The sequence below is a fragment of the Vulpes vulpes genome, chromosome 13 (genome assembly GCF_048418805.1).
Source record: "Vulpes vulpes isolate BD-2025 chromosome 13, VulVul3, whole genome shotgun sequence".
In the NCBI taxonomy this organism is placed as follows: domain Eukaryota; kingdom Metazoa; phylum Chordata; class Mammalia; order Carnivora; family Canidae; genus Vulpes; species Vulpes vulpes.
Window position 1 is genome coordinate 33212848 of NC_132792.1, and position 13236 is coordinate 33226083.

The 13236-nt window shown below is 36.8% G+C and overlaps 1 protein-coding gene across 5 annotated transcripts in view; it reads left to right on the forward strand.

Moving 5' to 3' along the window:
* The window catches only part of UBR5 (ubiquitin protein ligase E3 component n-recognin 5), a 136744-nt gene that overhangs the window by 58116 nt on the left and 65392 nt on the right, over nt 1-13236 (forward strand). For 3 of the 5 annotated variants that reach the window (XM_072734125.1, XM_072734122.1, XM_072734124.1), the window contains 7 exons: nt 276-465; nt 656-815; nt 1403-1552; nt 3427-3620; nt 11612-11728; nt 11812-11922; nt 12534-12688. In XM_072734125.1, the coding sequence (XP_072590226.1) occupies nt 1411-1552; nt 3427-3620; nt 11612-11728; nt 11812-11922; nt 12534-12688 (719 nt within the window). In that variant the 5' untranslated portion in view covers nt 276-465; nt 656-815; nt 1403-1410. Of the gene's footprint in view, nt 1-275; nt 466-655; nt 816-1402; nt 1553-3408; nt 3621-11611; nt 11729-11811; nt 11923-12533; nt 12689-13236 lie in introns of all 5 variants that reach the window. The other 2 variants (XM_072734121.1, XM_072734123.1) reach the window with 1 other exon arrangement.

Consider the following 13236-nt stretch of genomic DNA (forward strand, 5'->3'; position numbering starts at 1 on the left):
CCAGGGATCCCGAATGTGGAGCTTTAAAACATGATTCCAAAAGATGCAAAAATGTTATAGATATCTTTCTAAAGAGTGAATTTGCATGTAAGCATTTAAAAAATTGAAATAGTTTTAAGACTCAGTTATATTACCTTGTTCAATTAAAATACTATAAAATCACTGTATCAATTAGACAGTTTTATCTTCACTTAAGGGAATGAATATAAGACACAAGGTGATCTTTTCAGAAAGATTGTTTAAAATGCTAATTCTCTAAATTCTCTACTGTTTAGAAGTCGATGGAGTTCTGGAGTTGGTGGAAGTGGAGGAGGGTCTTCTGGTAGGTCGTCAGCTGGAGCTCGAGATTCCCGCCGACAGACTCGAGTTATTCGGACTGGACGCGATCGAGGATCTGGGCTTTTGGGCAGTCAGCCCCAGCCAGTTATTCCTGCATCTGTCATTCCAGAGGAGCTGATTTCACAGGTATAGATCTTGTAGAACACTTCATATAAGGTAACAGAAGTTGAGGTTTAACTGAATATATTGGGCTGTAGTCATGACTCATAGCATGGATTGTGAAATACTGCTTTTCTGTAGTTGCCCCTAGAAAGCTGATTTTGATAAAAATGTAAGCAAAAGAGAATTAGCATAACACTCTAATTTTTAATTTCAGGCCCAAGTCGTTTTACAAGGCAAATCCAGAAGTGTCATTATTCGTGAACTTCAGCGAACAAATCTTGATGTAAACCTTGCTGTAAATAACTTACTTAGCCGGGATGATGAAGATGGAGATGATGGGGATGATACAGCCAGTGAATCTTATTTGCCTGGAGGTTGGTGGATCATCATTGTTTTCTTACCTCTGGAGGGAGAGACGTTTTTTGATTACAGAATGGAATTTTAGAGTACAATGGATTTTCTGATAGTTCTTTTCCAAAGTGGTAGATATTTCTCACTGTAATGTTTAGTTTGAGTCTAAAATACTTTTAAGGGAAAATGGGGAAATGTTTTTGCTTAGTAAGTAGTCTTATGTTTAGTTCCAGTAAAGACATGGATGTATGTGTGTGGCTTTATCACTGGCTGACAGATGACTCTAGAATGTTATTTTTTTGATGCCTTATTACTGAATATGTAAAAACTCCATTTAGGCTTTTGACTGCATTATCTCTGTGATGTTACTAATACATTAAATAAAGATCTTTTTTGTTTGAGTATTTAGTAGGTAGCTCAAGTGGCAATCATGCATTTCATGTTCCTTAAAATCTTTGTTAATGATGTTAACTTTATTCTCTAGGTAGTTACTATATTTCTCAGGGTATGTCAGTAGTCAGTTTCTCATTTTATCTGATTTAATTTTCAGAACCTTTCAATGGTCTACAGGTATTTTCTGTATCTGCTTTATATTTGTTTCTGTTTATAGAGGATCTTATGTCTCTTCTTGATGCTGACATTCATTCTGCCCACCCAAGTGTCATTATTGATGCGGATGCCATGTTTTCTGAGGACATTAGCTATTTTGGTTACCCTTCTTTTCGTCGTTCATCACTTTCCAGACTAGGATCATCTCGAGGTAATTTTGCATTTATTTCTTTGTGATCATTGGCTGGTTGTATTGAGGGATAGCAATAGAATTCACTGTGTCTGAATTTCTAATATTATTGTAATTATACAATAATAAATTATTACTTATTAGTGTTTTTGAATGCTTTTGGTATTAAACTAGTTATTTCTTATTTTGAAGAGCCACATATAGTACTTTACTTTAGAGATGATCTTATCTACACTGTGGAATACCTGTCAAGGGTTATGACTTATCTACCTATATTTTTAATTATAGGAATATGGATTCTGAACTAAAAGCAGAATTCTACTTTATAGTGACATGCAGCATTCAGAAAACAAGTCTCTTTAGTTTATTTGATTAGTTTATTTGATTAAAATAATGTGATTATTCTGCATTTTAAATCCTGGTTAGATGGAAGAGTAAAATATGAAAAAATTTGATTGAATGGGATTGACCAATAATATATATAAATGATTAGCTTATTAAAATGTTACTCTCAGAAGTTTGAAATCTTAAAAGGTATAGTACATAGTAGAAGTTAAAAGATTTATGAATGTAAGATTCTTTCTGTGTATGCTGATATAGATTTAGCTTGCATTTTAACTTTATTAAGTCAGTATTTTTATTTTCAGAATGTAAAACTGCTTGATTCAAATAACAGACAAGAATCAGTTATATATTATTTACTGATCATTAGTAAACTGGAAAAGATGCCATGGTATATTAAGACCTTGCTGCAAATATCTAGTACTTAAAAAACAAAGCTTAAAAATTACAAATCTTGGATGATCTTTTAGTTACTGAATCTATTATATAATAGCTTTAAAAAGTTTTAAATAAGTCCACACTTCACTGCCTTAAATATATCAAGTATTGCATTTTCAAATATTCAGTATTGAGCATAAATAACTCCTTTTAAATTTCTCCCTTTTGCTTTGCTGTAGGTCATTCTGTGTAGGCATTACGTTTTATTTGAACCATGTGGAACTGCTGGTACTTGACCATTTTCTGACCTTCATGGGTGGCAGTTTCATATGGTTCAATTTAATATTATTGTTTCTAGTCCTTCTTATCCAAGGTTTGGAAAGTATATCTTGATTACCTACTTAAAAAAATAATGTAATGAGCAAACAGAAAAACAAAAACAAACCCCAAACAACAAAACTGGCTTTAGAGAGTTTGTAGGCCAATTGCAGGGGAAGCATTTTTGCATGGAAATCTTTCTGTAAAGATTATTAAAAGAAAAAAAAAAGAGGCTTATCTGATTTCTCAAAAATTTGTGAGACCATGAAAATCCAGCCTGTAAAATTACGCCAAACAGGAGCTTGAATTATCAAAATTTTTATAGTTAATGTTAATGGATTTGTATTTTAGCCATTTCAGGTGCTTTTCCTTGTATATGTAGGGTTTTGTTTTTGTTTTTGTTTCGTTTTGTTTTGTTTTTTGATAACTGAAGACATTCTAACAAATATTCTTTTTTGGTTTACAATGTGTCTAATGTGTTGAAATTCTAATTTATGCACATTCTTTAATAAAGTTATGGTAAGCACTTTCAATGAAAGCCCCAAATTTTAAACTCCATTTAAAAAATCCAGTTTAAAATAAAGTAATTCTGCTCTAAACACATGTAGTTGGAATTCAAAAATGTCTACCTCTACATAGTTCTTAAAAATACGAGTTTATAATTTGCATACCTTCGCTTGAAAGAGTTAATGTTTTGAATGTTGCATGTCAGGCTTTTTAGATATACATTTACATTAAATTTTTGTGAGTAGATAAACTGCTGTTAGTTGCATCCTGAAGGGTCTTTACTAGAGAGTGGCTTACTTTTATCCCACTGGTGTGACCCAATTGCATACCAGTTCTCCTTCTTCCCTTAGAGAGAGACTCTGAGCTGTTGCGTGAACGTGAATCTGTTTTACGTTTACGTGAACGGAGGTGGCTTGATGGAGCCTCATTTGATAATGAAAGGGGCTCCACCAGCAAGGAAGGAGAGCCAAACTTGGATAAGAAGAATACACCTGTTCAAAGTCCAGTATCTCTAGGAGAAGATTTGCAGTGGTGGCCTGATAAGGTATTTGGAAAAATTCCCACCCTTTCCATTTAAATGGATTTCTGGCAAACCCCGCCCCTCAAAAAAGTTTCTGTTTTACCTCAGATTTTTGTACTACCATTATTTTAAAAAACACAGACATAAATGATATTTTTGTTTTGTTTTAAAATATACATAGAACATCTTTATTTGGCACTACATGAGTCATCTTCGTGAGGTATGTTCAGTGGTGCTATTATTTAGGTGGTTTGTTTTATTTTTGTTTTTCCTACTTGATGAAGTAAATCAGAGAAATCGGAATGGTAATTCCAGATAACACATCGGCATTCTGTTTCAGGACTTCTGGTGATAATTTTGCCAGTAACTGATGGTCCTTTGTAGAAATTTGTTTTGTAGGTCCTTCGTAGAAATTTGTTTTGTAATGTGAAGTGGACCCCAGTTACTGCAGGGCAGGTTCGTGGTCATTGATACAAAGCATGCATGTCAGGGCAAGATTAGGGATCTGTGTTTCTTTGATTAGTTAGTTGATTAGTTAGCTGTCCTGTTTCATGGAAGTGAATTCCAACAGACTCTAAATGCTTGGGAGACAAAGCAGGCTGAACAGGAATGGACTAGGGGAGTTCTGCTCTGCATCCCGAGGAGAAGTACAGTGACTGGCTTCTAGAAAACATCCAAGATTTGTTAAGTTGATTTGAGTCTTTAAAAATACATTACTGCTGCATGTGAAGCAGAATGTCTACATCCTATTGATGCTGTGTAGGTTTTATTGTCATAAGTGCTTGGTAATGTCTTCTGTAGGAAGCCATGTTTTCCATCTCTTTTTTGACATCCTTTTTCTTATTTCCAGAGCCATGAGTAGGAAATTTTCTTAAGTAGAAGTAAAGTAAAAAAACTTAATCTCTAGCAGATAAGGATATTCTGATAGGGATTTCTTTTTTTTTCTTTGAAGTTGAATTTGAATTTGAGATATTAAAAGAAAATATTGTTTAACTTTCTGAATTTATTTTTCAGTTACTGTGAATCTTGATGTAGTTCATTTATTTTCCTCTGTATTCCGCTCATGTGGAAAGCTTGAATGCAAGAAGGAACATGAATTTTAATCAGTCTCTTTGTAAGCAAAAGGTTATTCTGTTTTCTTTGGCAGCTGACAAACTCCCTGAATTAGCATTCTCTTACTTATTTCCATAAAAGTAGACATGTCCTAAGTTCTACCTTTATTCCATATGGTAGAAGGTGATTTAAACCTAGACCCCCCTATTTTTTTCTGTAATTGTTCTGTGTTTCCTATTTCTCTTGCCTGGATCATATTAGGCTGGGTCTCCTTCATGTTGGCAAGAAGTAATAGAGGATTCATGAATCTTGTTTTCACAGTGCCATCACATATATATTATTAGTCTGGGCTTCTTTATCATGTATTATTTTTGGTGAATGAAAGTGTTTTAAACAGTACAAGTTTAGCACGCTTCTTCCCTAGCCAGTGTGTGCTGTGGTAGATTTAGCTAGTCTTTATTGGTCTTTACTGATGGGCATGTTTTTAGTACAGCTTGTTTTCGGAGACAGTTAATAAGGACATCATGAGATCTTGGGACTGTGCAGACATTTACTTGGTGTGTTATTTCCTTGATGTTTAGACATTGAATAAAGGAGGAATAGGAGTGTTTGAAACAAAGTATATTCTACCTATACTTTTTTTTTTCCTGTTAAGTATCTAATTTAAAATATTGTCACTGAAACAGGATCATAGGGGAAGAGAGGGAAAAATAAAACAAGATGAAATCAGAGAGGGAGACAAATGATAAAAGACTTTTAATCCTAGGAAACAGGGTTGCTGGAGGGGAGGAGAGTGGGAGAATGGGGTAATTGGGTGATGGGCATTAAGGAAGGCACATAATATTATGATCACTAGCTCTTATATAAGACTGATGAATCACTGAACTCTACCTCTGAAACCAGTAATACACTACATGTTAATTAATTGAATTTAAATAAAAAACATTGTCGCTGAAAAGATAACACTTTTTATTAGCTTATGATTGAAATTTAGATATCAAAAATTTCAGTTTAGGGGATCCCTGGGTGGCGCAGTGGTTTGGCGCCTGCCTTTGGCCCAGGGCGCGATCCTGGAGACCCGGGATCGAATCCCACATCAGGCTCCCGGTGCATGGAGCCTGCTTCTCCCTCCGCCTGTGTCTCTGCCTCTCTCTCTCTCTCTGTGACTATCATAAATAAAAATTAAAAAAAAAAAAAAATCAAAAATTTCAGTTTAGGGAAAGAAAATAGCTTAAGCCTAATCAAACTCTTAAGTATTGTCATAGTTATCAACAAATACCAGTAGGTGAATGTTTGTGAGGCTGACTGCTACCCTCAGTGGAGCCATCAGTGGATCATGGTTAAAGAAGATGTAAGCACACACACATATTCACACATACACTTGAATATTATTCCGCCCTAAAAAAAGAAGGGAATATTGCCATTTGTGACAACATGGATGTACCTCAAGGGCATTGTGCTGGGTGAAATAAGTCAGAAAAGACCAATATCGTATAGTCACTTTTATATATGGGATCATCAAAACAAAACAAAACAAAACAAAACACTAAGCTCATAGATTGAGAGAACAGATTGGTGGATATCAGAGGCAGGACATCAAGATGTAAACAGAAAAAGTTTAAAAACTTTTAAAAAATAGGCATAAAAGTTTTTTCCCTTATTTTTCAGTGTCTTAAAAGATATGAAAATTGGAAATTATCATAGGGATATTGAAAGCTCCATTAAGACAGAGGTGAGGGTCATTCAAGTCATTGTTAATTCAGTAACTTAGATTCAGTGCATACTTTGTTAGGCCTTTTGCTGATGAGTTAGCGTTTTGTAGACGACAGACCAGTGATGTTAATACTTTGGAGTAAGCACCATTTAGGTACAAGAGGCTTTAGGGAATCGTAGGCAGCTAGAGCAATTGCTAAGAGTGTGTACTCTAGAGGCAGACTACTGAAGTGTTCATATCCTGACCTGCTAGCTTTGTGGCATTGGGCAAGTCCTTTAACTTCTCTGGGCCTTTGTTTTTCATCTATAAGATGGGCATAATAATGGTTTTTATCTTGCAAGATTGTCACGAGAATTAAAAGACTCAGGATGTAAAGTGTAAAGAGCAAGGAGAAGCAGGGTCCTCTTTTACAAAGAGAACAGGTAGTTTCTGTAGGTCATAGAAGGGTGAGAGCCCAGTAGGTTTGGGTATTCCAAGTGGGCCTTTGTGGCAGTAATATTTTGTGTGTCAGATTCTCTGCTGGTAGAGTTGGGCACAAGCTGAAAGAGATACCATCATGTCCTTAGTCTTACTGGGCTATAAAATGCAAGGAATGAAAAAGAGTTTGTTACAATAATAATATAGCATGATAGGAAATTAATGGGTAGTCTGAGTCTACTTAAGGGAGGGCCTTTAAATCCCAGTTCCTGACCACAGTTGAACTAGCCAAGTTTATACTGGTTTCTGACTAATTTTACCCTAGAATGTCAAACTTTTTTTTTAAGATTTTATTTATTTATTTGACAGAGAGACAAGCAGAGGGAGAGGGAGAATCAGGCTCCCCAAGGAACAAAGAGCCTTATGCAGGACTGGATCCCAGGACCCTGGGACCAGAACTTGAGCTGAAGGCAGACAACCAACTGAGCCATCCAAGCCCCTCAAGAATGGCAACTTTTTATTAGGCTGCACTGTCTCTTCATCCATCATTTCTTCCTCCCTTCCCAGCACCCCCACTATGCCCCATTTCTTTCCCTCCTCCCGTTTGCTTTTTGTACATTATATTTCTGGAAGTAACTGTGATAATTGGTAAGAAGATGCTATCTTCCCTTTAGATGATTATCTCACATGGCTTAATTTTACTTCTCAGTCAATTCTGGAATTTACTTTTCTCAGACTAGAAATTTAGTTTTATGTTGCTAAATGTCTACATGTAAAATGTAACTATATATATGTGTTTATGCCGGCCTGTTTCCAACAAGAATCTAAGGTGACTTATAAGGCAAAAAAGATGCAGCTACAGTCATGATAGACTGTTACCAGGAGAATGCCCAGATGAGAGTAAAGTAAGAGACATGGGAGAGAGAGGAAGGAGTAAAGTTACACAGAAATCCATGCTGAGTTAATATGCTGAAACTGAACATAAAGTTTGCTTTGTGTCCCACAATAGCCACTTTCAGGTTAAAGCATGTACGTTGATTTTTCTTAAGTTTTGGCCCCTAGGTAATTTCTGTCATATTTTTGACAGTTACTGTCTCCTCTTGGGAAGGGATTTCTAGTTGGATTGATGACCTCAGTTCATTTATTTATTGTTCTTCAGACAGTTGGAAATTTATTGAGGACTTCAACCACTAGTGACTTGATTTTTGTTTAAAAAAAAGGGGGCTGCAAAGTCCTGCTGTTTTTTGTTTTTTTTTTTATTTAAGATTTCCTTTATTCATGAGAGTCACAGAAAGAGAGAGAAGCAGAGACACAGGCAGAAGGAGAAGCAGGCTTCATGCAGGGAGCCTGATGCGGGACTTGATCCCAGAACTCCAGGATCACATCCTAGGCCAAAGGCAGGCACTAAACCGCTGAGCCACCCAGGGATCCCACTACTGCTGTTTAAAGACCGTGTGTATTATTTCCAATTGGGTTGAAGCAGGCCCGAACTTGCTCAGAGGCAGCCATTAATATTTCATTAAAATAATAAATGTTTTCTATGACATTATGAAATAAGTGAGCTAAATTACTGTTCTTTTGTGTTGTGTTTGATTTATTTCTTTGCATAACAAATCTAAATAAGGCCAGAAACAGTAGGTGATTATTTCATCATTTTCCTTTGCTTGGGCACACAAATTTTCCACATTTGTCCTTAATGGATTTTCAGGGCCTTTGGGGTTCAGTTAGCTCATTCAGGACTTACCTGGGGAATATTGTCCTGTCTTTGAGGATATTAGGTAAGTCACTTCTGAGGGGGCCTCATGTTCTACCCTCTTCCTGTAGGGATGATTAGTTCAGGATTGTACTGTTCTAGCAAGGCATTTTATCTGGAGAAGTTGGAGTTAAAATTCATTTGTTCATTCAGTTAAGGTACTCCTACTATGTGCCATGTGTCATGTGCCACGCTGGCTTGTGGAAAAGTAGAGCTGACTACGATTTGAACCCTCCACAGGGGATTCTGTGGAGAAGACAGACATTTAACCACAAAATAATGTCTTCACAGTATGATCAGTGATAAGACTTGACGGTGTGAATACAGTGCATTGGGGTTCACAGTGAAAATGAATAATACCACCTGAGAGATTGGACAGAGACTTCATAGAGGAGATGATATCTGAGCAGCATTTTTAAGGTTAAGTAGGCATTGACCAAGATGCAGAGGCATTCCAGATATATCAAGCATGAGCCTAGAGTCATGAAAGGGCATGGTGTGTTTGTGGAACAATGAGAAATTAAGACTTGCTGCAGTGTGGTAGGGAGTAGGAGAAGAGCAAGATGGAGCAAGACTGTGAGGGCCTCAGGCAGTTTTGCCGCAGGTTTAAAATGGTCTGTAGTCACTAGGAAGCAAACAGAGTTCTTAGAGAAGTGACATGATGAGATTGTGGGTTTTTGGTTTTTTTGTTTTGTTTTGTATTTTAATGAGTAGGCATTACTGGAGTTTCAGGAGAAAGGAAGAGGAAAAATCTGGAGTCTGTTCAGAGACTGGTAGAATTGTCGCAGAAAAGAACTGTGAGCATTTCAATCAAAGGAATGGCAGCAGGCACAAAGGAAGGGAAGAATCTGGGGAATTTGAAGCAAAGGCAGCACTGGTTTACTAGTCACTATGTTGTTGAGAGAGAAGAGGCAGAAGTGACCAGTATCCCTAGGTTTTCATGTCTCTCTCCTGTTAAAGAGGGGTGATGGATGTCACTCGTGGAGAGCGACTGCAAGGCATGTGCAGCTTTGGAGGACATGATGAATTCATTTTATAGACGGGAGAATGGTTTAAGACCTTCAGGTAGATAACTCTTGTGGGTTAATGTGGAGGTAGGAGATTTACATGTTAAAATCATGATGCCTCAGTGGATGCAGTCTGTTAGGCTGAGGGTAGAGCAGAATTTGAATAAAGGGATGAGGGCAGAATCTGGGGCAGGGACTACATGGTGGTAGAGGGGGTTGAAGAAAATAGCTGTGAAAATAGGAGGAAGACCAGAACAGATGAACAGGATCAAATGGTTTGAAGAATTTAAAGAGAAGATTAATTAAACGCATGGGGCTTATTAATATGGTGCAGTTCTGGTTCTGAGTAAGAAGCTGATAAGGTGAAGCATACGCCAAGCAATTCACTTTACCATAAGTAATATTAAAGGAAAGATTAGTTTGATGGTTGTTGAGGTTATGAGAGAGGCTTTCAACCCATGTGTGTAGGTTACCTTTAAATAAGAAAGAAGGGTACTTCTCTGAGATGAAGGTGGGGAGGACGGGAGGAGAATGGTGTTTTTTCATTACCTAAATCACGAAAACTAGGAATATCCATCAAGCTTGTGCTTTTCTGAGTAGGAGGTGAAGTTGGGGACAGAGTAATCATAGTTGAATTTGAGTGAGTACTTATTGGTGCTGGGCTTTGTCCTGTGTACTTTATAAATGTTAACTGTCTTTGGTTTTTATCTTCTACTCCTTAGAGGTGAAGAAAGGGGGTTCAGGGAAATTATAAAACTTAATCCAAAGTTACATACTTGATAAGTACTGGATCCTGGCTTGGAGCTCACTTGGTCTGATCCCATCATCCTTTAACCAAAGGAACGTGAAGGAGGTGTGAGATAGGTTTTGATGTAGCAAGCAGCCTTGGAGGGAGTAGATGAGGGTTTTCAGACACCTGTGGTGAAGGGGAAGACAGGAATTTTACTGACTTGCAAAATTTCAAATTTGGTCTCCTATCCTTCTGTGGAATGACTTGAAAATAGGGCTGGCTGATCATGGTAAAATAGAAGATTAAATAAAATGTGTGTTCCTTTGGTACACTTCTGCAGCATGACCTCTTGTTACATTGTAAATCGTGGCTGACATTATAGGCTTTAGCTGAGCACTATAACCCACCTGACCAAATAAGATTAGAATTTGACAGAAAAGCAAAAATGTCACCATTAGTTTAGCATACTTCAGAACCAGAATTCCAAAGAGAAGCAGTGTATATAGACAAGTAGCAAAAGTACAACCAAAAATCTCTTTTTGGCAGGTTTTGCTGTGTGATTTCTGTATAGCTTCACCACTCCGATCATATTAACATTATGTCAAGAATTATTATTGATATTCATTTACATTTATTGACCAAGATTTTTAGAATTTAATTGCATTGGAATCCTGGCATATGCATTACTTTAAAACTAAATGAACTTTTGCTTTAAAAAAAAAAATGTAGACCTTTGTTTCAGGAGCTTGGAAGAGCCTAGAGGGAAGCAGTCTTCTGTCTTGAGGCTTGACTCTCCCAGCTTCAGCTTCTTATTCTTTTTTCTTGATTTATTTGGCAATTTATTGAGCACCTACTACTCTGTGCACTGTTCTAAGAAGTGGGGATACAGTGGTGGATAGGCAAAGCTTATATTCAAGTGACTAGACTATCAATGAGTAATACAGTATGTCAGATTGTGAAATGCAATCACCTAAAAATAAGTAGAGTAAGCAGATGGCATATGAAAGTGCTGGTTTTTATAGGTAGTGTGGTGAGAGGTTTCATTTGAGCAGACTTGATTAAGGAGAGGGATTGAGTCACCTAAGAAACAGTGCAAGAGAACAGCAGAGACATGGCAGGATCCTGCAGGTATGGTAGAAGGCTTATGTGACTGGAGGACAGTTAAGTGAGTTCAGAAGGGAACCAGGGCCACATTATAGAGCGCTTTGCAGTCTGTGCTGAGACTTTGCATAGCTGTGATTTATATGTTCACAGAATTAATCCAGATTTGATGAAGTGATTAAAACTATTAGGTTTGGCAATTGTCATATTTATACTCTAGTATTATTTTTTACTTTATAGGATGGAACAAAATTCATCTGTATTGGGGCTCTATATTCTGAGCTTTTGGCTGTCAGCAGTAAAGGGGAACTTTATCAGTGGAAGTGGAGTGAATCTGAGCCTTACAGAAATGCACAGGTATTTTATCATATTAAACTTGCATTGAATAGCTCTACGTATCGACACACAAAATGGTAATCATTTTTCTTATGCTTTCAAAGAATCCTTCACTGCATCATCCACGAGCAACATTTTTGGGGCTAACCAATGAAAAGATAGTCCTGCTGTCTGCAAATAGCATAAGAGCAACTGTAGCTACAGAAAATAATAAGGTACGGAACACTGCATTGATTGAGAAAGATTTTATGCCTAAATTCTTGATTTTCTTCCTCTCCTTGCCCCCTTGCCATCTTTTCATGTTTTGTCTAACTAGATCCACAAACACAAAGCATCTTAAACCTAAAGAGAGTAATCCAATGTCTAATCTTTTGTTGCTAGTTTCTCCCTGTACGACAATCCAGCTTTTAGAGGAGATTTTTCCTTTAAGGGAAGGAAACAATATTCAAGATAAGGCCTGACAAAAGAGTTGCTATTGAAAAGCTGGAAGGAGATGGATTTGGAACAGATCGGTTATTATACCTTGGGTTATCAGTTTGGCTTTTGAGTCACTAAATTCTTCTGAAAATTGTTGAAGCAAATGTTTAATTTTGATTAATTTCTTAGAAATGGCTTTAGACATTCATTTCTATTACTGCTACTTTGATTTATTTTTGTGAGGAAAATGTTTTAGGTTGTAGTCTTAATTAAGAACCTTTTCTGAATTACTTTACTGGCATTTTAGAATTGCAGTCCATACAGTATATTTTCCTAGTTTTGACCACAATCCTTTTCGAAAGACTACTTGTTTTTTATTCATTTAAGCGTCTATTATTTTACCCTTTAGGTTGCTACATGGGTGGATGAAACTTTAAGTTCTGTGGCTTCTAAATTAGAGCACACTGCACAGACTTACTCAGAACTTCAGGGTGAACGGATTGTGTCTTTACATTGCTGTGCCCTTTACACCTGTGCCCAGCTAGAGAACAATTTATATTGGTGGTGAGTATTAACAAGGAGGGGGGAGTTCTTTATCAGTGAATGCTTTTAGGTACATAGATAAGTGCTTTGAGTAGTGGAATACCAACATGAGAAAGTTGGCCAAAAATTGTAAAAGATAATGCTTTACAGGGAGGGAAATTCCACTTTGGAGCAAAGTAATATTTTTTAAAAAGGACACCTTAAAAAACATTATAAAAGTAATGCATACTTAGTGACTATATAATTATGGAATTAAAAATAAAATAAAGTAGAAGTGTACATCACCCACCCTCCTACAATCTAAAGATAACTATTGTTAGCATTTGAGAGTATGTAAATCTTATTTTCCTAAACGTAAATGTGTGCTTTGCTTTTACATAATTGGAAGCATAGGCTATAGGGTGTCTTTTATGCCTTTTTTCATTCAACAGCATTGCTTAAAATATAATTTTAGGGACACCTCGGTGGCTCATTGGTTGAGTGGGGGCGTGATCTTCACTTCAGGGCATGATCCTGGGGTCCTGGGATCAAGTCCCGCATCTGGCTCCTCACAGGGAGCCTGCTTCTCC